The sequence below is a fragment of the Motacilla alba genome, chromosome 1 (genome assembly GCF_015832195.1).
Source record: "Motacilla alba alba isolate MOTALB_02 chromosome 1, Motacilla_alba_V1.0_pri, whole genome shotgun sequence".
Lineage (NCBI taxonomy): Eukaryota > Metazoa > Chordata > Aves > Passeriformes > Motacillidae > Motacilla > Motacilla alba.
In genome coordinates this window covers 29,327,461-29,352,225 of record NC_052016.1, presented here as the reverse complement: position 1 = coordinate 29,352,225, position 24,765 = coordinate 29,327,461, and the positions used below count along the sequence as shown (strand labels likewise).

At 38.5% G+C, this 24,765-nt stretch overlaps 1 protein-coding gene across 12 annotated transcripts in view; it reads right to left on the bottom strand.

Annotated features, from left to right (window-relative positions):
* The window catches only part of PHLDB2 (pleckstrin homology like domain family B member 2), a 66,331-nt gene that overhangs the window by 11,549 nt on the left and 30,017 nt on the right, over window positions 1-24,765 (bottom strand). For 7 of the 12 annotated variants that reach the window (XM_038130059.1, XM_038130025.1, XM_038130052.1 and 4 more), the window contains 8 exons: window positions 16,744-16,872; window positions 13,041-13,196; window positions 12,180-12,290; window positions 11,380-11,469; window positions 8,076-8,219; window positions 7,098-7,271; window positions 6,307-6,447; window positions 5,631-5,730 (listed from right to left, as the gene is read on the bottom strand). In XM_038130059.1, coding sequence (XP_037985987.1) covers window positions 5,631-5,730; window positions 6,307-6,447; window positions 7,098-7,271; window positions 8,076-8,219; window positions 11,380-11,469; window positions 12,180-12,290; window positions 13,041-13,196; window positions 16,744-16,872 — 1,045 coding nt within the window. The remainder of the gene's footprint in view (window positions 1-5,630; window positions 5,731-6,306; window positions 6,448-7,097; window positions 7,272-8,075; window positions 8,220-11,379; window positions 11,470-12,179; window positions 12,291-13,040; window positions 13,197-16,743; window positions 16,873-24,765) is intronic. The other 5 variants (XM_038130085.1, XM_038130077.1, XM_038130067.1 and 2 more) reach the window with 5 other exon arrangements.

The window sequence follows — 24,765 nt, the reverse complement described above, 5'->3', positions numbered from 1 at the left end:
TCAGCAGTCAAATAATAGCATCACACAACACAGGTGTTACTGATTCACATGTGTGGTTTGCTTTTTCCCCCTTATTTTTGCAAATGCTTGTTACTGCAGATAAGCAATTACCTTTCATACTCAAACATTTGGAATGACTAATTGCTCCTGTGAAATGGTTATCAATGATTCATTAGGGAAAGAGAGAAAAAATTAAATTACTGAAAAAACTTTATTCAAAGGCCTGTTTTTCTGTTGAGCCCTCTACAAATCCTTGCCTACTCAGAAATTTGAATTCCATATTTTATATTTCACTGAAAAATAAACCCATCTAAAAGACATAGAGCAGCACAGCAGTGCTACAAACACTCTACTCCTTAAGATAAACAACCTATTTTTGAAGAAAACATTTATCAGTCAAATTTATGCAATCATGCAAATATAACTAAACACTGAAGAAATCAACATTTCTTAGGTTGCAAAATGAGATGCATTCACAGAAACAAAGCATAGTTCAGTGTTCTCCTTTTATCTTCAGGCTGTAAGCAGCATGAAGCTCAAACCTGAGGATCAGCTGTGTACCAACACCACAAGGCTTCACAACCAACCTGCCTCCATTACAGCCACACCTACATACTAGGCAGGCACAACCTGTTGTTTAAAGAATTTTTAGCTGTTCAAGTGCCTGTTCACACAACATGCACTTAAAAATATTAGACTCCTTGTAAGATCCAGCACTTAACTAAAATTTCCCACAAGCCAAGATTTTATCAGTTAAGTCTAACCTGATACAAGAGCTAAAATATTTCTTGTTCCATTGGTTTTACTACAGAATTCCACTGCTCTGCAGCAAACATGTAAACTTAACAATGTTAACAGCCATACTGTTGAGAAAAATATTGCAAAAACCCATAAAGCCATGTCATCAAAGAAAAATATTCCAAAGGAGTTACTGCAGAATCACAAAATCCAGGTATACCACCACAAAATTATAGTGAGGGTAGAACTAAAGGTGAAAGGTGTTTTTATAAGTGGCAGTGTCAAGTATATAAAAAACCCACTAGTGTTTTATGAAAATGATCCCATTACATTTTTCTTTTATTTTTCTTTTATTCGTATTCTTTCTTCTTTCTCTATTCCCCACCCCCCTTTGTAAACACTGACATTAACATGTCAAGATACATTTGTTGTGTGGAAACATGCCAAAGTAGGAAGCCCAAGTCTGTCTACCTTGTCATTGTCACTCACAGAGCTGCAAAGATTTTTAAATTTTCTGCTCTACTTGTGTGGCTATGAGCAAAGAAGCAAAAAATTAGGCCTGTGCAAAGCCATAGCTCTGCAGATATTAGCATGAGTCAGAAGTTTTGTTGTGACAAGTTATTTGACAGCAGGAAAAAAAAGAATTTTTAAAATGCTGTCATTATTTAACAATTATTTAAAAGTTTTTCAAGAGTTTAGGAACTACTTGACAGTGCTGATGCAACTGGTACTTTTGCAAAAAATCACATGAGAAATACAGCCAGGGAAGAGGATATTTTCATACCTTTTCTGTTTTTTCCTGAGTTTGACAAGAAAAAGAGTGAAAAACAAACAAGAAAAACTGACTCATTTGAAAAGTTTCTAGATTGTTTGTACAAATATCCCTTGCTTGCAGTATATTGTTGTTTTAATACAGAGCTTAAAAAGGACACAAATAATCATCTTATTGGTACCTAAATTCTCTGTACCAGCAGCTTTGTTTCCAGCACTGTGTCACCAGATCAGTTAAGGTCTTTCACCTTAACTCCCAGCTAACCATTCCTTCTTCCTTTCTGGAGTCCATCCTACAATCAGTGGGACTGCACTGGCTAACCCTCCCTCCTTGTGCAAGCTTTTGGCACCCAGCACTCCCTGGGAGCTCCAGGCATCCACCTGTGCAGGGTGAGGTCTCAAGATGGTACCAAACAGCATCTTCTTCACTCTGGTTTTGCATATGATTTGGTTACAAAGGCATGTCCACAGGAGGTCAGTTTATAAATACAGTCTGTCAAAAATACCTCATGAATGGCTACTGAGAAATACCTTTTTCCACTAATGATTTACAACAAATATGTGTCTTCTAAAACATTTAACTTGCCCTTAACTGAGGCTATGATTACTGACTGTGACTGTTTCTTTCAGTAACAATTCTTGAACTCCTATGACTGACTAAACATGGTTTGGTAATCCTAGAATAAGGACTGTTTATTACTTGAAAATCCATGAAAATGTTTATTACTGCATCCAGCCTAAAATTTATTAATAGATATTGCTTGTTCCCGCATAAAGAAAATGAGAATGAACTCCATATTAAAACCCAAGAGGCTGTTCTTGATTTCCTGATTTCACTTTTAACTTTCCTTTTTTTCAGCTCAGACTTCTACAGATATCTTCTTGGACTGAAATAAGAAAAACTGGAGAAGCATATTAGAAAAATTCACTTCAAACCATGTCTAGTTTAGTGATAACACTCAGATAATATCTTTTAACCAGCTGAACTGCTACTGCCTCCAGCCAGCTTTGAATATACTTGTTTTCAGATCTACATGCACATCCCAGAACATCTGGTCTAGAACTTTGCTCAATGCTGTTGAGCATTGTCGAGTACCTCCTTAGAGCACAGGAAGGTACTAACACCCCATCTGGAGCACATTATCCTCTTTGGATAGCAGTGTGCGGGTCACTGCTTGATAGCTGGGGCTCCAGACTGAGTGGATGAAGCGGCATTTATCATGTGAGACCCTGTCTCCCCACTGAATCCAGTTCTAGTGCACTGGGTGCAGCTCTATGCCCAAGGTATCAGGAAGCCAAGACGCCAATGTCATTTGCAATAGATCCCCTTGGAAAACTGACAGAGTGAAAACTGACATAGTGAAAAACCTGTCAAGTGGGGAAAGAAACGCAAGGAAAGCAAGTGCTGACTCACTACACAAGACAGGTAGAGAACACTTTTTATCTATTCATCACCTTTTTTTAGGTGAACAACTAACTTTTGGAGCAGGAAGATTAGAGAGCTCATATTTATCAGTATAATCAGTCTCTATACATTTACAAAGTTCCACTGATTTGTCAGTAAATCTTCTGAAAAGTATTCACTTGTTCTGAAAAAACAAACCTGATCTATCTGATCTACAGGACCACTGACATAGCATCTGACTTGGTTTTCAAAGATGTATTTAAAGGTGCCTGATGAAATTAATTGTAGTTACTCAGACTCTAGTCCTGTTGACTTTAGTGCAAGACAAGTAAGATTTCATAATTTTAATGGATAATGATATTCCATTTCAGTAGTCTCTGTGTGGTATGTTGAAGCAGTACAACATGTTCAGAACATTATCCCAATCTCATTGCTCCACAGAAATGCACTTTCTGTACCTTTGACTTTGAAGAAAGTTTGTTTTCCTTCCATGTGCTGAGTATGGGTGTGAAGTGTGAGGGGAAACCAGAAATCCCACCAAGATAAACCGAGTACCTTCCCTGCTCAAACCACAAAGAAACTGCTATTAAGGTACCTGTAAGGCTGAATGAAAGGCGCTTAAAGACGGTTTCTCTGGCACTTCTGTATAGCTGGATAGAAATACTCTGGGATCTGACCCCATCCACCTGACTTAGATATTCCTGTCCTTGCTGAGTTCTGCACTGCAGTGCAGAAAGAGCCCTGCAAACACTTTTGCGGTGTGTTACCCAAACAAAGGAGCTTTCCCCAGCCTAGAAATGTGGCACTGCAGTGCAAAAGCAGTTACACTCTTCAAGTTCCTCCAAAAGCAATAAATTCAAGGAGCTTGAGGTTGAACAAAAAGGGAATGAACACTTTAGTAACTACTAAGAGAGGCCACAAATAATCTTTGAGTTCCTATATCCTTCCTGTTAACAATGCTTTGAAAATCCTGTGACAGTTCAAATAAAGCACCTGTCAGCAGCACTGTTTCTCTTCGGCAAAGCTGATGTTTCAGAAAAAGGCCGTCTAGAACTGTTCTGTTTCCCAGTACAAATTAATCCCTTAAGGCTTTCTTCATAATTTTCTATTTCTATTCAAACTGCTGGATCTTTCAAAAAATAATAGCCAACTAGTATGACAAGCAGTATTTCACCTGATTCCTCAAAAGTATATGAAAAGTGCTATGCCACCTGCCCCAATGAATACATCTTTCTCCTTCTCTCCTGCCTCTCTTTTTTGTCAGGCCATAATTCGATTTTGATTCGTGAGGTTTCTCTGTTTCTCACTCTTAAGACAATAAATCTGACCCTACTCTTAGATTGTCTTAATTGCACAGTGACAAAAAATTAAACATTAGAAGTGAATTATTTTTAAACCCCTTGCCTGTGTTAGGTTTGGTAACACTTTAAAATTGTGCTTTAGGGCACATACTAACACTCTTTGCAATGATTTTACAGAAATATTTCCAATTTTAATACTTCATCTCTTGTTGGAGTTTAGCCAAAACATCGCTCTTGATTTTCAGACTGAAATAACATCACAATGATGACTCTGAACATAATTGCCAGCTATTCCACCTTTGTACACACATTACATCAAAGACACTTTCCAAGCCAAGCATGAAGCTCCTTTGTATTGTACCTGAACTATGTAAAGATAAGTTTGCCTCCACACTGCAGGTTTGTGGAAGACCTGCTGCATAACTAAAACTCAAAACCAACAAATCACAACAGGATCAGCTCTAGAAAGGAGCACGTCATGATCCTTTTCCAGCTTGCTTTTTCCATCCCTGTGTTGAGTCATCTTGGGGCATATGACTGACCTCAGTCACTGCTGTGACCTTTAACAGGTGCATGCTCTGACAAGTCCTGTAACAATGGGATGGATCTAGCTCAATTCAGGCTCAGTTAGTGCAGGACACACACACAAGGACCTCTTGCACTGGTATCGATAATGGTGATGCAGATGCTGGAAAAAAAATAAACTGACAGAGGGCACTGAGGAGTGCCTCTTTTTGAAGAAGGGATACTTATGAATAACACGTCTCACTAAAGCAAAAAAATACATGTATCAACTCAAGTCAACATACAGCAGACGCAGAATCCCATAGCCTACAAGATCATGTTTCAGAGGTATAGTTTTTTTTAGATCCAGAATTGCTGTGTCCCTATTACCAAACCCAGCCAACTATCAAGAACAGAACAGCTCTCTCCCTTCCTGTTTTGTAGCCCAAATATTTAAGACCACTTATAATACCACAGTCACAGCTTCTCAAAGTTATCTCTCTCTGGGGAATTTATCCAGGCAAAAACATGTGCCTGTGAAAAACAACTTTTAAGATCCCAACATTAAAAAAAAGGGGAAGAAAAAGAAAGAACATGTAATATATTGCTTCAAAATGACTCATAGAAATTACCCAGTTAACATAATGTGTATTTTCAATATACTTTTCTTGTTTACGGGGTTATATTTGGTGACCATGTACTTAAAAACTACATGTGTACCTGCATTATAATATTAACCTCTTATTTTGCCAGTATCAAAAAAATCAGTTACATTTAGAGCTTGTTTTTGTCCCCAAGAAGTAAACTTTTATTTTGCAGACCTGTTGATCATAGCAACATCAGTTTCAGGCTTATTTTTGAAAAACTGAACACTGATTTTGAAAAGAAATGCAACAATTAAAAGGTCTTACCTTTGCGCATCCTTCTCGACTCTGACTCTTTGGTCATGGTTGCCAGGCAGTGAGGAAGTACGCTGCCACAGCTGTTGCTCTGTCCTAATGGTAAATGTTCCTGCAGGAAATTTTGTAAATACGTGCTTAAAACTGTATTTCAAGACTTTTTTTAATGAGCAATGACAAAATAATGTGCTTTGTCATGGATATTAGTGTCATGGCATATCAATCAGCCAGCTGTGTACAGTGTCTATTAGGCCAAAATGTTTTCAAAGCAGTACCTCCACCTTCTTGCTATTTTCTGATTGACCACATCACAAATAAAGATTATTTCCACTTTATATATAACTCTATCTTTACCATTTAGAGGCCTTCAGTAGGAAAGAAAACAACAAGTTGTGTCTCTAGAATCAATTTAAACCAGCCCAAAAATACAATCCTTGATACAGAAATTGTGTATTTATGATTAATGCTCTGCAGCACAGCATTTCCAGAGGTCAGAAGAATGGCTGGAAGTACAGAGGGTTTCACATACATTCCCATTTGTTAATAACCCTCAAGTCATTTCATAGTCAATTTCCTGTGTGAAGCTGGGGGGTTACATAATGCTTAGGGTGCTACCCAGCCTTCCCTGTAACCCAATGCAGGATTTCCTGCAGAGGCTGGAAGGCTGTAAATAGCAGCAGGCACGTACTTTGTTTGCAATGTTGCGTCCCAGCGTGGCACTGTTGAAGTGGGGAGACACGGACGGGGTTGTTTTCTTGCGGGGCAGGGTATCGCTCAGGTACGTGTCCTCCCTGTGCTGCTTCTTGCGCTCCTCCAGGCTTCTGAAATGCTTCACGGGGAATTTGTTACAGTTTCGACAAAATGAATTGATGCACTTGCTCAGTTATACTCTATATGGAAAATACCGATAGTCTGGAAAAAACAAAATCTAACATACAGAGCACCTCCTGCTTCACAGTGCTTTCCATCACATTAAAATCATACTGATTTAAAAAATACATTAAATTCATGTGCACATTTTATGTACATGTCCCTGTACCTTTTCTTTTGTGTTAAATATTCAAGTCTAGTGTACAAGTGGAATCCAATTATAAAGGAGAACTTTTCCTTAGAAGTTATTCAAATGAATTGGTGGCTTAAAACAAATACAGCTTTTGAAAGGCATTGTTCAAATGTATATGAAAAATTAATTTAGGATTTCACATATACATTATTGCTGCATGTCCTTTGAAAGTTACAATGGGTCCTGAATATTAATATTTGCCTCTGCATTATAAGGTGAATTTCTGTTCAGAAACATTCTATAATACATCATGTTAATTTTTAAATGGGCAGTGCCTTTAAGTACAACACTCTGCAAGCACAATCAACATACAGCGTATCACACTAAAGTCCTCATTTATAAATCAACTTTGTGGCCATCATATCAAAAGCAAACAAAACAAAATAATCCCCATTTATCAGCTTTGAATCTGTTACCTGTTGTTGCCTGTGGTGTTTCTTAGCTGGCAGAGGTGGAGGTGTATCAGATAAAGGAATAGGATCTACATGAGTAGTCATGACCTCAGGCCAGTGGACTGATGGAAGTTGAGCAATAGAGCGAGGAGAAAGAGAGTGAGGAAACACAAATCCAGAACAGAGAGGTGATCTTAGCTTTATAGAAAAAAGAGAAATTACACACAGAGTTTTCTTTTTGGAATTTCTCAAAAGATATGGCACACAAAAGCTGCAGTTTTAGCACTGTGTTTGTTGGAGTGTTTAGCAGGAAAGGAGGTGTACTCTATTGCAACTCTCAAGGCATACTGAGCTACCAGAAGCAGCAAACAAATGCCAAATTCTTAATCAATTTCTGACTTATTGCAGTGCAAAAGTACATGGATTTACAATTATAAGGTTATTCCATTCCTTTAAACGGGGATTTATTCAAAATTTCACAAAGAATGAGGAAGAGAAAGTAAGCGAGAAAAGAAACTGGACAGACTCCATGGAATAGCTAAGATGGGTAGCAGCTATTAATCTCGCACAACTATTCAAGATATACTTCTACCACTTTACAGGGGGAAAAGAAAAAGAAGCTACAAAACAAAATGAACACCTGAACACCACTAATCAAGTTGTCATAAGCTTGTCCACAGATGGTTTCCCAAAGGTGCATTACATTATAGTGTTGGGCAGGCAAAGTTTATCACTTAGTGCTGCTTGGATCATAAGAATTCACATTTTTTGACCTTCAGAGTCCCATCTACCTCATCAAAGACACTTTACAGCTGGAGCAGTCCTTCGGCTTTACTATTAACCCGTTATCTGACTTGGTAACTGGCAGAAGCAGTTTGCTTTAGGGTCAGTTTGTTACATGTTGAATTACCAAAAAATAAAAAAATAAAGGAAAAAAAATAAAGAAAATAAAAAAGCCATGAAAGAACAGTGCAAACAAAGGGAAACGTCTCTCAAACAAACCTCTTTATTTTGTGGCTGGCTCGTCAGCACAGCCATGGAAGGCTCAGTGGCAACTGCTTCAACATCTGAGGGGGTCTGAGTGGAAGGGGATATGTTCGTGGAATTGCCATACAGCTCACTAATTTCACTTACACTGATATAGCCCTAAAAGGAGGAATTCAGAAGTTAAAAGGAGCAAAAGCCAAAAAAGACATGCAAGAGTATTAATGTATCCAGTACTATGAAAGTTAGTTTAGAGTGATTCAGCCAAATATTTGTTATCATTGAAATACTTAATCATAAATAAAATAAAATTAGCATCAAGATTTTCAAATGTTAAATACTTGGATTCTGAAAATTGTTCTTATTTTAATTCCAGAAACATTTGTGTAATCAAAATGCAAACATACATTAAGTGTCCAAAAGATTTCACTAAAATACAAATTATGTAGCTCTTTCTCAGGAAAGCAGAGAAAGAAGAAGATTTATGGAAGAATGAATCTTATTCTGAGATCTTAATTTTTTTTTTTTTTGTCTCTGATTAAATAACCTGATTATTTCTTGCCTAAGTATTAGGCTAATTTGAGTAAATCAAATGACTAACAGAACTGGGAACAACTTCTATAAGGACAAGCCGTTCTGAGAAACTACACTAACACATCTTCCATTTGCATTGCCTGGAAGACACTTCAAACGTTTATTTGTTACCAGAAGAACCAGATAAGATGCTGTTAATTTTAGCCTGCAGCCATTACAATTTGCCCTTTTTTTTTTTTTTTAATTAAGCAGTCATAGTCATACAGAAAGTGATAGACTGAGGCATGGCAGGAACATCAGTGTGCTGCTTCCTGCTGAGATTTATGCAAGCATATTTACAATATGAGGGCAAAACGTGGTTATTGCATGTATTTTGGTGTTAACTGCACAAATGTTTTTTAAAAAGTAAAATATGGATTCTAATCCATTGTGCATAGGATAACAGGCTGTAGAAAGTCAAATGTCCTGATTTCTTATCCATAGAAAACAAGGCTATACAAAAGTAAGAGTAAATCACTATTGAAGCAATGCCATAAAGAAGCGCTAGAAATATGATTATTTTTAAATCAAGATGTAAAGCTGCTTTCACACTGACAGTGTCTGGCAAGGGCTGTGTTTCTATTACTGCAACAACATACACTTTAGCAATTCTGTAAGAGAAGCCACAGATTGCTATACTATTTTTTCTTTTTAGAAATGCCTAAATTTACCAATGACCATAGAAGACAACTTGAAAAGAAATACCAACATTACTATCTATTAGCACAATTTACAATGTATGATATCAGTTAGTTCAGTCATAGAAGACAATCCTGTAAAATTATGTATCATACAGTGAACAAAGCACTCTAAAATAGGAGGCAAATCTTAACTCTCATATTATTTGATGAGCCATTAATTGAGGAAACTGGCTAAGATACTAAAGTTTATCTCTCAAAGCATATGACTACAGGACAGTAAAATAGAATCCAGCATGAATTAACATAAAACTTGCTTAACCATCTTGTAATGGCACTTTATCAGTAACCAAAACTCAGCAATTCTGCAATGCAATATTGTATTAATATTAAAGATATAAACATTTTCACGTTTATATGAAGAACATTCAGTTCTGACTCACAATGCCAGTGAGGATTTAGAAGGGGAATAAAAAACTAAGTAAGGAATAAATAACCGTACTACGCACTAGCTCAGACTCCCATTACATTTAATTAAATAAATGGTTTCAAGTCAGATTAGTCTTCCAAGTAATTTTTTCAATGCTGAACTTTTAAACAGCATTGATTTTCCTTGCTTATTTAAGTAGCGGGATAAGCATCCTGCTTCTTTACATGAGGCAGTGTTATTCTCTTGCTGTGCAGACTGTGAGTCAGCTCACAATGGATGGCAGAGGGTTACAAATGTGTGCTTTGGTGAAGAGGGCTGGGAGACATTGGACCACAGACTCGACTGATGCATAGCAACCCTATGGTGAAATGAATTGCTGTGCAGCAGTCTCTGTAAGCCTGTCTTTGGTGCCTGATTTTCAAAAGTGCCAGGACAGTCAGAGAAGAATTAAACTGGACCAAGACAAACATGACATCTGGCAAAGGTATTTCTTTTGTAGGACAGAGCCTATGGAAACACTGAGGATGAAACAGATAACCTTTGTTGTTCCTTCTCTTATTTGCCGTGGAGTAAGTCCTGACTGACTTCACTGTGTTGATCAGACTGACACCACTGAATAATCCATTTCATTAAAAAGAGTGTAGCCTCACTTAATGTAGTTGCAGTTTGAAGTATGTGAGTAAACAAGCCATGAGATGTGTGTGAAAAAAACCAACCAGATAGCACCCACTCTCTAGTGAGAGAATGGGCAGATGCATCTCAAAAGGAAAAAAATGAAACTTAGACTTGCCAGATGTCCTGGTGGGAGGTCAGATGTCCAGGTCAGAAGACAACCTAGGACACTGAAAGTCTAAGCAAGCAAGGAAGGGTGCTCAATCCCATTGACAAGTGAAACTGCACACTGGGAACTTGGAGATCATATAAGCAAGACCCCAGTTTGCAGGTGCTGAAAGGTTGTGGCTGCGTTAGACTTCGAGAGCCCAACTTCCCAGAGTGGCACCTACATCATTATATGTGGCAGACCTTGGTGAGGGCTTCAATACAAGCAGATCCAGTTTAGTCAGAACGCTTAAGCAGAAGTTAATGAAGCGACCATACATGCCTGTTAGTGTATTTTAAATGCTGAATTTTCTGCTTCCTCTAACTGTTCAAAAAAGTGAAATAAACAGCTCAATACATATCTTAGAACCACAACAGCTTGAAGTCTTCAAATCAATGCTTTTTAAAAAGAACAAAATGTACATTTGTCATGCTTTAGTAAAGAGCCTTAGAATGAGGATGGGGAAGCAATAACAAAATCTATAGTGCAAAAATAAGACCAAACTGTACTTGTACTTGAACAGTTATTCCCAGATCTCATTCTTCTTCACTCCAATTAGGTTTAATTGTCTATTTTGAGAAAATTAGATATACATGCACACTCCACACACATAAAACCAACAATTTCTCCACAGCAAGAGATTAAAGCGATACCAGTTACATTTGGAAGAATGTCAAGAGAAGCTATTTTTGCTCCCTAGTGAATCTAGCCTTCTACGAATAAGTTAAAAAAGTGATATTAAATTGCTCTGTAAAGATTTGATGACTAGGACTTCACTCAATACTACATACTGTAGTGCTTTTGTATAAAGCAGTATTAAAAGTTAGTTATGGTAACGTCAAAAGCAGAGAAACTCTTTACCTCTTTCAGACTATTGGGACTGACAGGAAATCCCTTTCCTCCAGAAAGTGTGGAATATTTCTTTTCCAGATTACAAAGATTTTCTTTTTCCTGTTAAAACCAAACATTTTATATTAAATACCAACAGCCTTGTAGTGAAAATAAATGTTAGCCATTTCTTTAACTATGTGAAGAAACACACTGGGATACAAGACAGCAGAGCTTCAGCTTCATTCTTTTAGAACAGAACTGAACAAAATTGGAAGTACAGAACAAAAACCAAATGAAATGCTTTATTTAACAAACCAAGTAAGTGCTCCTTCAGTGTTTTGAAAATGATGATTCTGCTTAGTGAGCTAAACATGTTTTCTCTCATGATTAAAAGCAGAACATAAAATGGCCATGAAGAACCATGCCAGCTTCTTATTAACCAGATATTAGCTGATGAGAAGTAGCTCATCTCATGGCCTCGCAGGGGCTGTTAAAGCCAAAAATCTGAGCACTCTGTGCAAAGTCCCACTAGCTACACAGGGAACACAGGCTTCCAGCTTTAGCACATGGGCGGGCACCTCTGCTTGAGCCCTTGGGAAAGAGGGCACCTCTAAAGCACTCTTGATATAAAATGCCAGTAGTGTTTTCTCTTAAGAATATCTGCTGACTGACTGCAAAATATTTCCTTTTTTTTTTTTTAAAGGTGAATGTCTGTCACATTATTACCAACTTGCTATCTTCTGCACAACTGATGCTCTTGTTCAGCTCTACATTCATTTATTCTGTGATATGCTCTATTATTGCTAAAACTGTTTGAAAAAAATACTTACCCTTTGCAGCATCATTATTAAGTTGTTTTTCTCTTTTACAAAATGATCTTGCTCTCTTTGTGCTTGTTGGACAATATGACTGGCTTGTTTTTTGAGAGCAGAAATCTTTTCCTAATATAAGAAAATCACAATTTACGTGTTTTATTTTCAAATCTCAAGACAACTTGCAGCAAAGATTCCTATTCATGAAAGTTCACTTATTCATATGCATGACTAAGCAGCAGGAAAATAAGTTTGTACAAGACAGCTCATTGCTCTGAAGGAGATAATTAAATAACAATTAGACAGTAAAGAGAAAACTTACTCAAGAGACAAAAGAATAATTGCATGTATTCTTTGATGATATAGTGACAAGCATCCCTATACTGAAAAGGACTGGTTTAGAGATCCAGCCTCTTATTTCTGAAAAAAGTGGTATTAATTGATTGAGATAGGACATTTCAAACTAATTTTTAAAATTACTGTATTTTCTTAATTTGATGTTCTACTATTATTTTAAGAGAACCATTTAACAGCAAAATAAGTAACAAGCCTAAAATAACTGCAGTTTTGTCCAGAGAGTACAAATCTTCTTTCTTAAAGAGGAAAAAAAAAAAAGGTACTTTTTTGGAGCAAATTAAAGGGTTTGATTTTCATATGAAATATGCAAACAAATGTTGTTAATTTCTTTCTTCTTGGATAAGTGCATTATTTGATCTGTGTGGGATGTCACTGGGCCATTGTCTTTGCTCTGCTTCAAAAACCCTTTCAAAGAGGAACGTTTTGCATTATATCTTGCAGATGGGCAGGTGTAGATCCATTTCCTTGCCCTTATGATCAACAACAAAGAACAAATTAACAATAGAGTGTTGGTGCTGTTACCTTTCTACTGACAATGCTGCGCTGATATTCAGCTACTTCATGCAGGAGCTGTTGTGTCAGATTTTCCTTCTCTTCATCTAACCTGCTTTCATGTTCAAGCTGCTGAAATTCTAAATCTTCAAAGTGTTTGCTTTCTATGTCCAGAATATCAGCATCCTTAAGGAAAAAAAGAAAAAGGTAATATAAAAAACATAATATGCTTTCGGTGACACCACAGTAGAGGCACTTACAAACAAACACAAAAATCAACCTAAAATTATATTTATATATTTCCTACAACACGTCTTATCAGGATCTCAATACTTTTAATGACCTTCTTGCATAATAAGTGAGTAAACAGGGCTAATAATTGTTTTGATGTTGCTTTCTCCTTCACTCCTACTGTGCCTCTTGCTAAGAAGCACCTGCATTGTGAGGGAGCTGTCTTGCAGCACTCAGAGCAAGTGCAGCCTCCCGAGCTGGCTGGGCTCTGCTGGGACAGATAGCCTGGCTGGGACACCACCTATGCCTGAACCCACTGGTGAGGTTGTCACATGCCAAACTCAGAGGACATTGCTTTCCAACCAAAAAGGACAAAGTATTGCACCAGTACCCTGGAGAACTGCACATGGAATTAACTGCTGAAAATTGCTCTCTGTGCAATTAGGGACTCTAGTCATCCACCCTAGACAATAGGTACAGACAGTACTTCGGAAAAAGTATCACCCCACTTGTTATGCATTCCTCTGAACTGATACTTTGTTTTGTCAGAAAAAGAAGTCAAATGCTGCAGAAATGAACCAAGAAATAAGAACACACCTTACTTCCGCTTAGGGATGATAAGATAAAATTCATGGTGCTTTTCAGCACAAGAAATGAATTCTAATCTTCCCTCCTGCAACATCTGTGCATTCATAATATGAATTCCTGCTTGCTAGTTTCAGACTGCTGAAGAAAAGGGTGTATTCAATAATTGCAGCATTGGTAAATGGTAAGGCTCTCTAAAACAGATACATGACTTGCTACACAAGAAAACCTACATCCTGGAAGAATGCAAACTTGTTCCTTTTCTCATTTCAACATAAGGCAAAGGTTAGTGGCCAAGATAAGCTGCTACTAAGATAGGTCTCTATACAAGGAATTCAAAAGCAGATTCCAGTGTACCAGAGAAAGACACATGATGCAGAAACTGAAGAATCCAAGTTCCTATAAGCATCTTCCTCTTACTCTCCAAAGATGTGCCCTTCACTTGTAGGAGATAGTGAAGAGATCTAAAGCAAAGGTGTGGGCTAGAATTTACAGGAAAGCAGTTACCTACAATACAGAACTAGCCGGACATCTTCAGCATCCTGAAAAAAACCAAAAGGGCTTTGCCTGGGCCATGAAAGTCAGTAAATTCAGCCTATTGTACACAACAGTAATTGCTACTGAGGCAGTAGAACAGAATTCAGAGAAGGCAACTGATGATGAAAAAGCCAACTGGGGGCATTTAAAATACACTTCCTGCCCAACATGGGGAGTATATATGCATTTCAGGCACAAGGAAGCAAGAATTTGTCATCTGCCCACTCCAACCCAAACTCCAGACCCACCCTGCAGCCAGCTGCTACAGCGAAATTGGCTGCCCACTTCCCTGGGCAGAAATTACTGAAGCCCCAGGGAACCACCAGGGAATTTGTCTCCTTCATGCCTTCCTTGTTGTCAGTAAAACAGCACAACAGAACGTGTTGCAGACTCAGGTATTTCACAAGATTGTTTGGGTTGGAAGTGACCTTAAAAATCACTTCATTCCAAACCCTGCCATGGGCAGGGAACTTTACATTAGACCAAGTTGCTCAAAGTCCCATCCAACCTGGCTTTTAACACTTTCACGGATGAGGAGCCTACAAGTTTTCTGGGCCACCTGTTCCAGAGCCATACCAACTTCTGAGTAAAAAATTTCTGCCCAACATCTGATATGAGCCTCCCCTCTTTCAATTTAAAGTGATTGGGTTATCACCACCTGCTCTTTTAAAAGGTGCCTCTCCAATTTTGTAGAAGACCCTTCTAGGTACTGGAAGGAGCTGTAAGGGCTCCCTGGAGCCTTCTCTTTTCCAGCCATTCCTCACAAGAGCAGTGCTCCAGCCCTCTGGTCATCTTTGTGGCTGCCTCTGAACTCACACAGGTCCATGTCCTTCTTTTGTTGGGAGTTATTTTTGGGGAAGATATTTTCTCTATTTTGGGTACAATACTTACAATCATTTCATGACTGCCCTCACATTTTGAGATCAGTTTGAGAGCTACTGGGCACTAATTCAGTGATAACTCCTACTGCATTGACCACAGCAGCCACAGCAAACTCCCATGGCCTGGAACAATATGCAATAGAACTAACTGGACACAACCACATTTCAAGTTTTGTCCCATTTTCAAATCCAAAATCATTATAAAGACAACTTGCAAGGAAGAAAAATCATTAAAAAATAAACAATAAAAAATTTAACCAAACAGATTTCTAGAGGCATCGTGGTGGTCAATAGTGAAAAGAGATTTACTGCTATCCCACAGCAACAAGACTGCAGCATCTCATGAATTAATACATTCAAGAATGTGACTGCAGAGGAAAAGTTTCCTTTGCTTTTAATACGTATGAGACATTACATAATACTACCCTTTTCTTTTAAGGTAACACACAAATGTTTAAAGTGTCTCAAAACAAGCAAACTTTCTGTAGCAACTGGGAATATAATATTGTTGTTTCCAAAGCTGGGCTTTTTTTTGCTCTTTGAAAAAAAAACAAAATAGAATTCTGCAAATAAAACAACATCTAAAGAGTATTTCCTATAAAGTAGAAAAGCCTTTTTTTCATTATTGGTATTACAGCCTTTATTCCTGATACAAACACCCAAGACAGAAAAAAAGATCTAACTTTTAGATGGCCTCTTGAGCTTGCCATACTGATGCTTCTACAACTACTTCCCCCACCTACTAAAGCAAACTATATGCACTGTATAACCTACTTAAGGCTAATGAATACTAAGATTTTTTCACAGAAACTAAGGGTGCTTTCACTGACAATATTCTAATTTTTTTGCTTACAAATAATACAAACTAAAATCAAGTTGCAATTAGACTTTATGAAAAGTTTATTTATACCAGTGTGACACTGTTGAAAATATAGAACAAAATAAAGCTATTTTAGTAAGTGGTAAAATCTTCAAAATTAATTTTTCAAACTACAGTTCAGGCTAACAGCTAAGTTATATATTGAAAAAACAAAAAAGAAGTTATCCATATCTTCACTGACATGGTAATTTACTGGCCAATTCCTGTCTTTGCTCACACAGATAAAGAATGATGTTCCACCATCCATCTAAACATCACAACAGATTCCACATCACCCAGCAGGCCTAAAGGGCTAATTACAGGCAAGTGACGCAAAGCTTTAGAAACATTCAACACCAAATGATTTCTAATCCACACATTTGCACGTTACTTGTTTGAAATCATGCACATAATGTATTACAAGCATTCCACAAAAAAACTCCAAGCCATAACCCTCATGACTATTACAATCCTAAGTGGCAAATATGTTCAGACACTGGATACATGAAAGAGAAAATGTTACACTTAGCTACCAAAAAACCCAAAAACAAAACAAAACAAAAAAAAACCAAACCCAAAAAAACCACACAACCAAAAAAAACCCCAAAAAATTAGCGCAACCTTGAAACTTGCTACTGACCCTCTTCAGCTGCTGCTGTAACTGTTCCCTCATGGACTCAGGGCAATTATCAAGCTGCGTCTTCTGCTCGGAGTAAAGCTCCTGAAGCCTCTCTAGTTTTTCCCTCTCAGCATCAAGTTTTAATTTTTCCTGAAGCATGAACCAGAAAATAAAGACAATTACCTTCAAACCCAAGCAGTTGTTAGTGATTATGACAGTGTGTGGCAAAACCTTACTAAACAGTTGAAGCACCCAGGTCAGAGACAGAAACCTCGTTAGTTGAAATGCAGTGGTGGGATGCAAAAGAATCAAAACAAAACATTCATCATTTTAGTGGGGTGATTGATTCTCTCCCTCATCACTGTGCTTTGGACCTGTGCCTGGAGGATGCTGTTAAAGCCCCCCGCCCAAACACTTATCCCACCTAATGTAAGAAAAAAAATAAATAAGGGAACTGTAGCCATGTCAGTGAGGTAACTGATGAAGCTGAGAGAGAAAGAGTAGCTTTTAGAAAGCAAAGTAGATGGGAAATGACTGCAGTTTGGCAGTGAGAGAGAAATGGACCTTCCTAGGAGAATCAATTTCATGCCTGTGTGGCTCTGTACAGATGAGTACATTTAGCAAGCAGTGAAAAGCCAGAGTGAGACAGAGCATTGTAAAGAAATAACTCTCAGCCAGGAAATTCTGTTGCAGCAGAAACACTAAGTGATCCAGCAAATTTGCTTCAGGATATAGGAACTGCAACCTGTCCATGGGGATCACAGGGGACAGCTTTCCTGGTCTCCTTCAACTAGTTCAACTTTCCTTTTGTTCCACTCAAGCAGCAGTACTCAGAACACTGCTTCTCACCCTCCAAAGCCTTTGGTCTTTTAATCTTAGTAATCAAATACTACATGTGCAACACTGCTCCAAAGACTAGCTGCACATCACTTAAAGCTTGGCTGTAGACTGTTATTTATCTATGGACCAAAGTTTGGGAACCAATAAATAAGAGTACAGAGCATTTTTTCAATGTCTTTCACTGGCCGACATGGTAGATGCATTTTCTCCAATTCAGCAATTAATAACTGGAAAAAAACAATTTATGCCTGATATGCCAGGCATAAAAAATCAAGTAAGTCCCTGAAGCCAGGCTCTCTGTTATTTTCTAGTATCACACCTGTAGAGCTCTCTTTTCCTACTTGTTGTTCTGTGGTAATGTATCTCCTTCCAGATGGTCTCTAGCTCTCCTTAATACTCAAAAATTAGCAGTATTTTGATGACTCCAAGAACAGTTGAGTTCTGTCACAGCATCTACTCATTTCCACTCTTTCCAGTCCCAACTATTATTTAATTTTGAAATCAAACATGTGGTACAGCAACTACTGTATGATTGGACATTGCATCACCCTTTGCCATAGAAAAGGAATGTCTTTCAGTACACAGCACTTGCCTTTCAAACTGTGGGAAAACTTCCTCTTTGCTATGCCTGACATGTTTCTCAAACCCTTATGCATGGCAGAGGCATAGTAATAAACATGTATTAGCTGCCTGCTTTCTTTATGCCTTTATCTCTGAGTGGGACCAGGAGCTGGGATTCAGTTCTCCCAGTATCTAAAAACAACAGGAACAATTTTTATACAAGTCCAACATCAGCCAGAGTCCCAGCTCCATTATGTTCATTTACACGTGCAGCCTCTCAGTTCACACAATCAGATGAACATTATGCTGAACACAAATACATTTTATTAGGCTTGTGGAAATAGCAATTGAGCCAGCATATTCTATGACCTGAACTTCCTGTAGTAGCCTCTGTCTTACAACAGCAGCAGCAGGCATCAGAAATAGAGGATGGAGCACAAGGGAGCTGCACAATGAAGGAGAAGCATGCAACTCCTGCGATGTCACCTCCAGACCACTGTTCCCAAGAAGCCCCATTTGCTGAGTCATCCTTACTTCCAATACAGAAGGAAAACTATGAATGAACTGGTAGTTCCCTACCTCACAAACTTTGTTGTTCATTTAACATTTAGTCCACAGTCTGCCACCTTGTTTCACACTTGCCTTTTCTGCCCACCTAGCCATCCAAAGCAGCAAGGACTTCTCTGACCTTAGCTGCAGTGCCTCTGAAGCTATAAATAGCTCTCTAAATATTTATGCACTGCTATAAGCTTGCTCATTCATCAACAAGCAAGTTGAACCTCGAGTGTGAGGAGACATCATCAGCAAGGATAAAACTCCCTGAGAATCCTGCCAGAGATACCGTTACATGCCTCAAGAAATTAGAAATGTATTCCTTTGAGATTGAAAGTGATACTCATCTGATATATTAATAGCATAGGAAGTGCTAGTATCCCACCAAACTGGCTCCCTTCGAAATGTGTAGTCTTAACAGGAAATATCACTTTCAGCAATGAGAGGCATTACATGTTTTGCAGCTGTGGAGTTAAGTTCACTGACGTGTCAGGCTGCGCACTGGTGAAGTCCATTTAATTCACAGAAAGTATTTAAATGAGAATGAGAAGAGAGAAGTGAAACAGAAATTTTTCATACAGTGTTTTCTATAAGTGAATCAAGACAAGTTCTTCTAGAAGGGGAAAGATTTGTGACCTTGCAAGCCAGGTGCAAGATGCAGCCAAGGAAAGTTTGTGGCTGACTCCACATCTGTTTGCTCTAGAGCAACTGGCGGCACAGCTGAGAACAGAACCCATGCTCCTGCTGCTCATGCTCATTTAACCACAGGAGCTAGGACTTGGTTAATACCTCTCTGCAGAAAGCCCCAGTGTGGATGCCAGAGGCACATCAGCTGTAGTCTGGCTGAATTCTTAAAATCCTATTTCCAGAGAAAGCAAGTGCAACATCTGGTCTTAGCCTACTGCCCAACTTGGCCTATGGTCTGCCTCTACATGAACGTTATGAACAAACATGGGGTCAGCCCAAATACAAAGCAGGACTGATGTGGGTTATGATCATGCTTGGGGCAATGCTTGGATCAGTTTTTGAGGACTTCTGGCAATTGTGGAGGATAGCAGTAAAAATAATTGACGTGTGACACTGTCCCCAAAGGGAGAGATGGAATGTCAGCAGAGAATACACGGTATGAATACCGACCATAAGTGATCAACATGGGTCAGAAAAGGGAACCAATCTTTAGATCTGGTAAAATTGATTTTAGGGCAAAGAAAGAGTAAAAAAAAAAAAATACTATAAACACACAACAAATCTCATAGATCACGACAGAGAGGAGAGAAAAGGATGGTATTAAAGGCAATCATAGCCCCTACAGGAATGGGAACAGGAAGAAGGAGAAACAAAACTGCTTCAGTGCTGTCTCCAGTGGTTGAAGATGCCCTATGCCTGACCAATTCTGCTACTTTAGGCCTTAGTGGTTTTCCACATCCTTTCTGCAGAGAGCTCCTCCTTTTCAATTTGTCTTTCATCCCAGTCCGCTATTGCATGCAGGCTGGCTGGCTAAAATTGTAGACCAACATGTGGCTGCAGAGACATATGCCCTGTGAACCAACCTTTCTGCATAAACTCATAGAAACTCTGAAGAAATTAAAGTAAATTGGATGAAATACAGGAAACTTGTTGAAAATCCAGCTAAAAATTGGACAAAAACTTCCTCAACAAGTAAGAACCCTATCATTTTATCAGCTCACTGTGAAATGCATTGTATGGCTTGGTGATTTAGGCTTACTTACCAACATTCCAAATCTTCCTGTCCTCCAAAATAACACAAAAAAACCCCAAGACCCCCCAAACAAACAAAAAACCCCCTCCAAACCCCACGCTATGTGTTAATTTCAGAGAGAAACTGTAAATAAGCCTACAAGGCAAATGAAAGGAAAACCCCAACAAGCTGAATGATTTACTTCTAAAACTTTCCATGATCTAGTCTGAAATACTCCAGGATCTTCCTCAATCCAATTTACCTATAAATCATCACGTTTTAAGGTAGCAACCTCTCATAAACCACACTAGACTTCAGACATGAACATTCAGTCCCTCTGAGTATGGAATCAGCTAGTCTCACAAGTCTTACAGGTTTCTGAGAAATGTAATTACATATAACTGACAGAAAACCCCATTGAAATAAAACAGTCTCCTGTGCAAAGTGTACATGCTCCTTTTCTTTATTTTCTGACTATTCTTTCTTGCATTCCTCCATCTCTTTAGGGACAGATGCATGAAACTTGCCACAATTTTATTCTTTGTCACTAAATCCCAGTCAGTTTAATGACAAAAGCTATTGAGAGAAGAAAATAACAGGTATGCCAGGCATATGAAAAGGTGCATAGTAAGATAGAAGAAGGTTGTTCATAATAGTTCTTTTTTCTGTATGAATGGTAACTGATTCATTACATAACAGTTTGTATTCAGTGATGGCATCTACACAAGAGATCTCAATAGTTTTGTTTCAGATGCATGTATAAATCTACTGTTAAAAGGCATTTTAAATCAGAGTAAGCGATCCCTCTGCTTCAAGTAAAAAAAATCCCAATAGATGCAGACATTAACCTGCTCCTAAGACTACTCCAGTATTTTGGAATTTCTAAGCTCATTCTCTGACCATTGCAATGTGTTGTCCCAGTGAACAGATGGAGGGACAAAAGAAAGCCTGTGATTCTAGAGCACTGTTCCTTCATGAGTATAAATGAGGAAACAATCATCCAAACCACCAAAAAAAAACCATTCAAGTTAGAAAATTCAAATTCTTATAGTCCTTAATATCTAGATGACACTACAAGGATTCCCATTAGGGGTATAACTCATTGTGATATTTCTCTCATGAATGTTTTAAAAGAAAGCTCATGACTTCAGGTTTTTCTCTGTGATTCTTTGTAATCCTCTTTGTGATCATTAGTGATCTCTCTACAGGATATCCTTATGTGGATATATCCAGCAGATACAAGTATTCCTCTAAATGTCTAATCTTGTGCATTGTGTCTTAAGGAGGCAGATAATGTTATGAACATGGTGGCTCATCCTTTTAAAATACTTGATTACATCTTGCTGAACTGGAATCTGACCAGTAAATATTTAAGAGGCTATGCTGTAAGACATAAATTTGTCACATTCTTCTGGATAAAATCCAGCAGTGGGAATTTTGCATCCAGAAGAGGAAGGATTGAGGAGAGAGGTGACCAGTATATTTAAATTTGACTGCTGATGGCTCATCAGACAGCTGCTCTTTCCTTGACTCTATTCTAGCAAGTCTTTGCAGTACAAATTCAGCAGAGGCTGAGCTTCAAATGTTTTGTCATGTCTGAGACATTCTGTTAATGACTGAAAAAATATTTCCACAAAAGCATATGGACAAAATTAAATGTATTCCAAAAAAGATGAGTTATCCCCTGCCAGTTGCTCTTGATTTCTGCTCTTGAAGAGGGACAGGAAACCCAGGTTGATAAAGGAGTTCCAGAGTACATATTTCTCCATGACATAAGGCAAAGGTCCTCTAGAAGAAAAAGAATAGTCTCCCTCTCTTTTTTAAGAGTCTCAGTTTTTGCATAAATACTTTATTTGAAATGGTCTCCCCAAACTCCTATTTAGCTATGATTACCTCCCACAGCACATCTGCTGAATTCACTACTAATTTTCAGTTATTCTTGTTTATTCATGCTTACTGATCTATTTTTTCTTTTCCTGGCTGTGCTGTTACTTTCAGCCTCATGCTTTACTTGGAGACACAGGGTGTGGGGAATCATTAACCATCCTTCTCCACATATGCTGCAAGTTTTAAGATGGCACAGATTATTGAGGCACTGTGTGAAAACAAAGTACATTGCAGAGCTGGATGACATCCAATCAGGCAAATACAATTTTCTCCAATTTCCTTATGGATGAACGTCAATCCTGATCTCATGAGCAAAGGTTCATCAGAAAGAAGTCATTAACATAAACAGCACCCTGGGCCTGAGGTGCTGTTCCACTGGAAACAACAGCATCATTATTGTACATTAACAGTATTGCCATGGTAACTTCAGGGAGCTATGCCCTAGTGGCAGGGAAAAGCAAAAAGGGAAAAGGGAAAAGGGACAATGTTCACCTGCTTGCTTTGTTTCGGCTACTGCCCAGCTCAGCTCCCTCTAGAGCAAGCTATGCTCAAAGTAATTTTGTCAAGATCCATAACTAAGCTCTTTCCCAGAGAGCTTCAAGCTGTATCTGTCAAATTGTGTCAGTAAGGACTTATCAGGGCTCTCTCTGCATAAATGGAATTCGTGATTAATAGCTTAATAGCTGATATTCACATATGTAGGTCATTGTCTTTTTCTGTAGAAAAGAAAGGAAGAAGAAAGGAAGAAGAAAGGAAAAAGAAAGGAAAAAGAAAGGAAAAAGAAAGGAAAAAGAAAGGAAAAAGAAAGGAAAAAGAAAGGAAAAAGAAAGGAAAAAGAAAGAAAGGAAGAAGAAAGGAAGAAGAAAGGAAGAAGAAAGGAAGAAGAAAGGAAGAAGAAAGGAAGAAGAAAGGAAGCTGTTCTCAAGAAGGCCAGACAAGGAGGCAAAGCTGGACTTTTCTCCATATCCTAGCATGTTTTCCAGCATAACTGAAAGCACAGGCCATGTGAAACAGCTCTGGAAGTAGCTACTCCAGGCAGGACAACTGAGTCTTGACAGCACTTGTAGCTTGTAGACAGGCCAGGTACCACAACTATTCCAAGTCCAGCAGGGGTGCTGAAAGGTTCTGTCATCTTTTTGAAATGGCAATCATCGATAGCTCTGATTTTCAAAAGCCAAGAAAACCAATACAAGGTGCTTCACTCCTTCCAATATGTGTGGAGGCAGAATCACAAAGGCAAGAGAAATGCTTTCAACTACCCTGAGGGTGTGCACTACATCATCTTCCCCACTGGTTCACTTGTCCTCTTCCCCCCCATTAGTCCTGCCTCATGATCTGAGAGGGTTGAGCATGGGACTCAGATGAGACCAGCATGCCCCTTAACATAAAATGTACAAACCCACTCACAAAATACATCTGTGGTTTACTAGCAAGGGGCTGGGACACAGAGATATTGCACCACAGCAAAGAGCACACTGACAGCCCAAACCTGAACTCACTTCTGCTTTCTGACTTCCAGTATGTTTTCCAGTCAATTCTTTTGCCTTGCAAGGACTAAAAATAGTGGCTTTAATATTCTGAAAAAGTTGGCAAAACTTTGTATCATCACCTAAATGAAATGTGCACAGGGCATTAAAAAAAATGAAAAAACCCTCAGATAGTTAGGTAGAAGGTAGTACAAGAGCTTCCACAAACAGTTTATTTCAAGCACATAACACAGCCCAAAAATTAGATTGTAGTTTATTATCTCTCTTTTTAAGAATTTCACAGGTTTTTCAAACAGCTGTATGGGTAAGGATGAGACCCAAGCAGGAAGGAGTTTCCTGTCAATCAAGGTGCCAAGATCAGTGGCAAATTCCATGAGATGCTCAAGCTGCTCCAGAGGCAAGTCCCATCATATACAGCACTAATGCCCCTACCATCGAATTAACTCTCCCTCTCACCTCCAGATAATGAACACCATGTGGTGTATTGAGATATCACTCCCTTACCCTGAAAGAAATATAACCACTGATCAAGATACGGGACCCCAATAGCTTCTTGCCTTGAAGCCCCACCAAAACCAAGACCCCAGCTATCAGTAGGGGTGAAATATTCAGGCAACTAATAGAAACTGTGACCAACCTGTGGACACTGGGACACTTGTTTCAGCAAGACATAACACAAAAAGTACCATCAGCAGAGTGGAAACTCCTGGTCAAAACCCAAGCCTTAATTCTGTCCTAAGTTTCAAATTATTTCAGCAAAAGGGACCACCTATCACCTCCACCTGAGCTCCCTTTTTGTGGGTGGGGGTTGATCCTGTATTACTACAGAGCCAAGATGTTGACTATCTTGCAGCAGATCTGCATGGCTTGAACTTCAACATAGATACAATTATCAAGCTTTAAAAAATGCTACTGTTTCAAGTCAGCCAGAACTTTCATTTGTTGACAGGATCAGTGCCATCTGTTCTGCTGCCGGACACTACTTTTCCCAGAACACTTCAGCTGTCACTTTATATA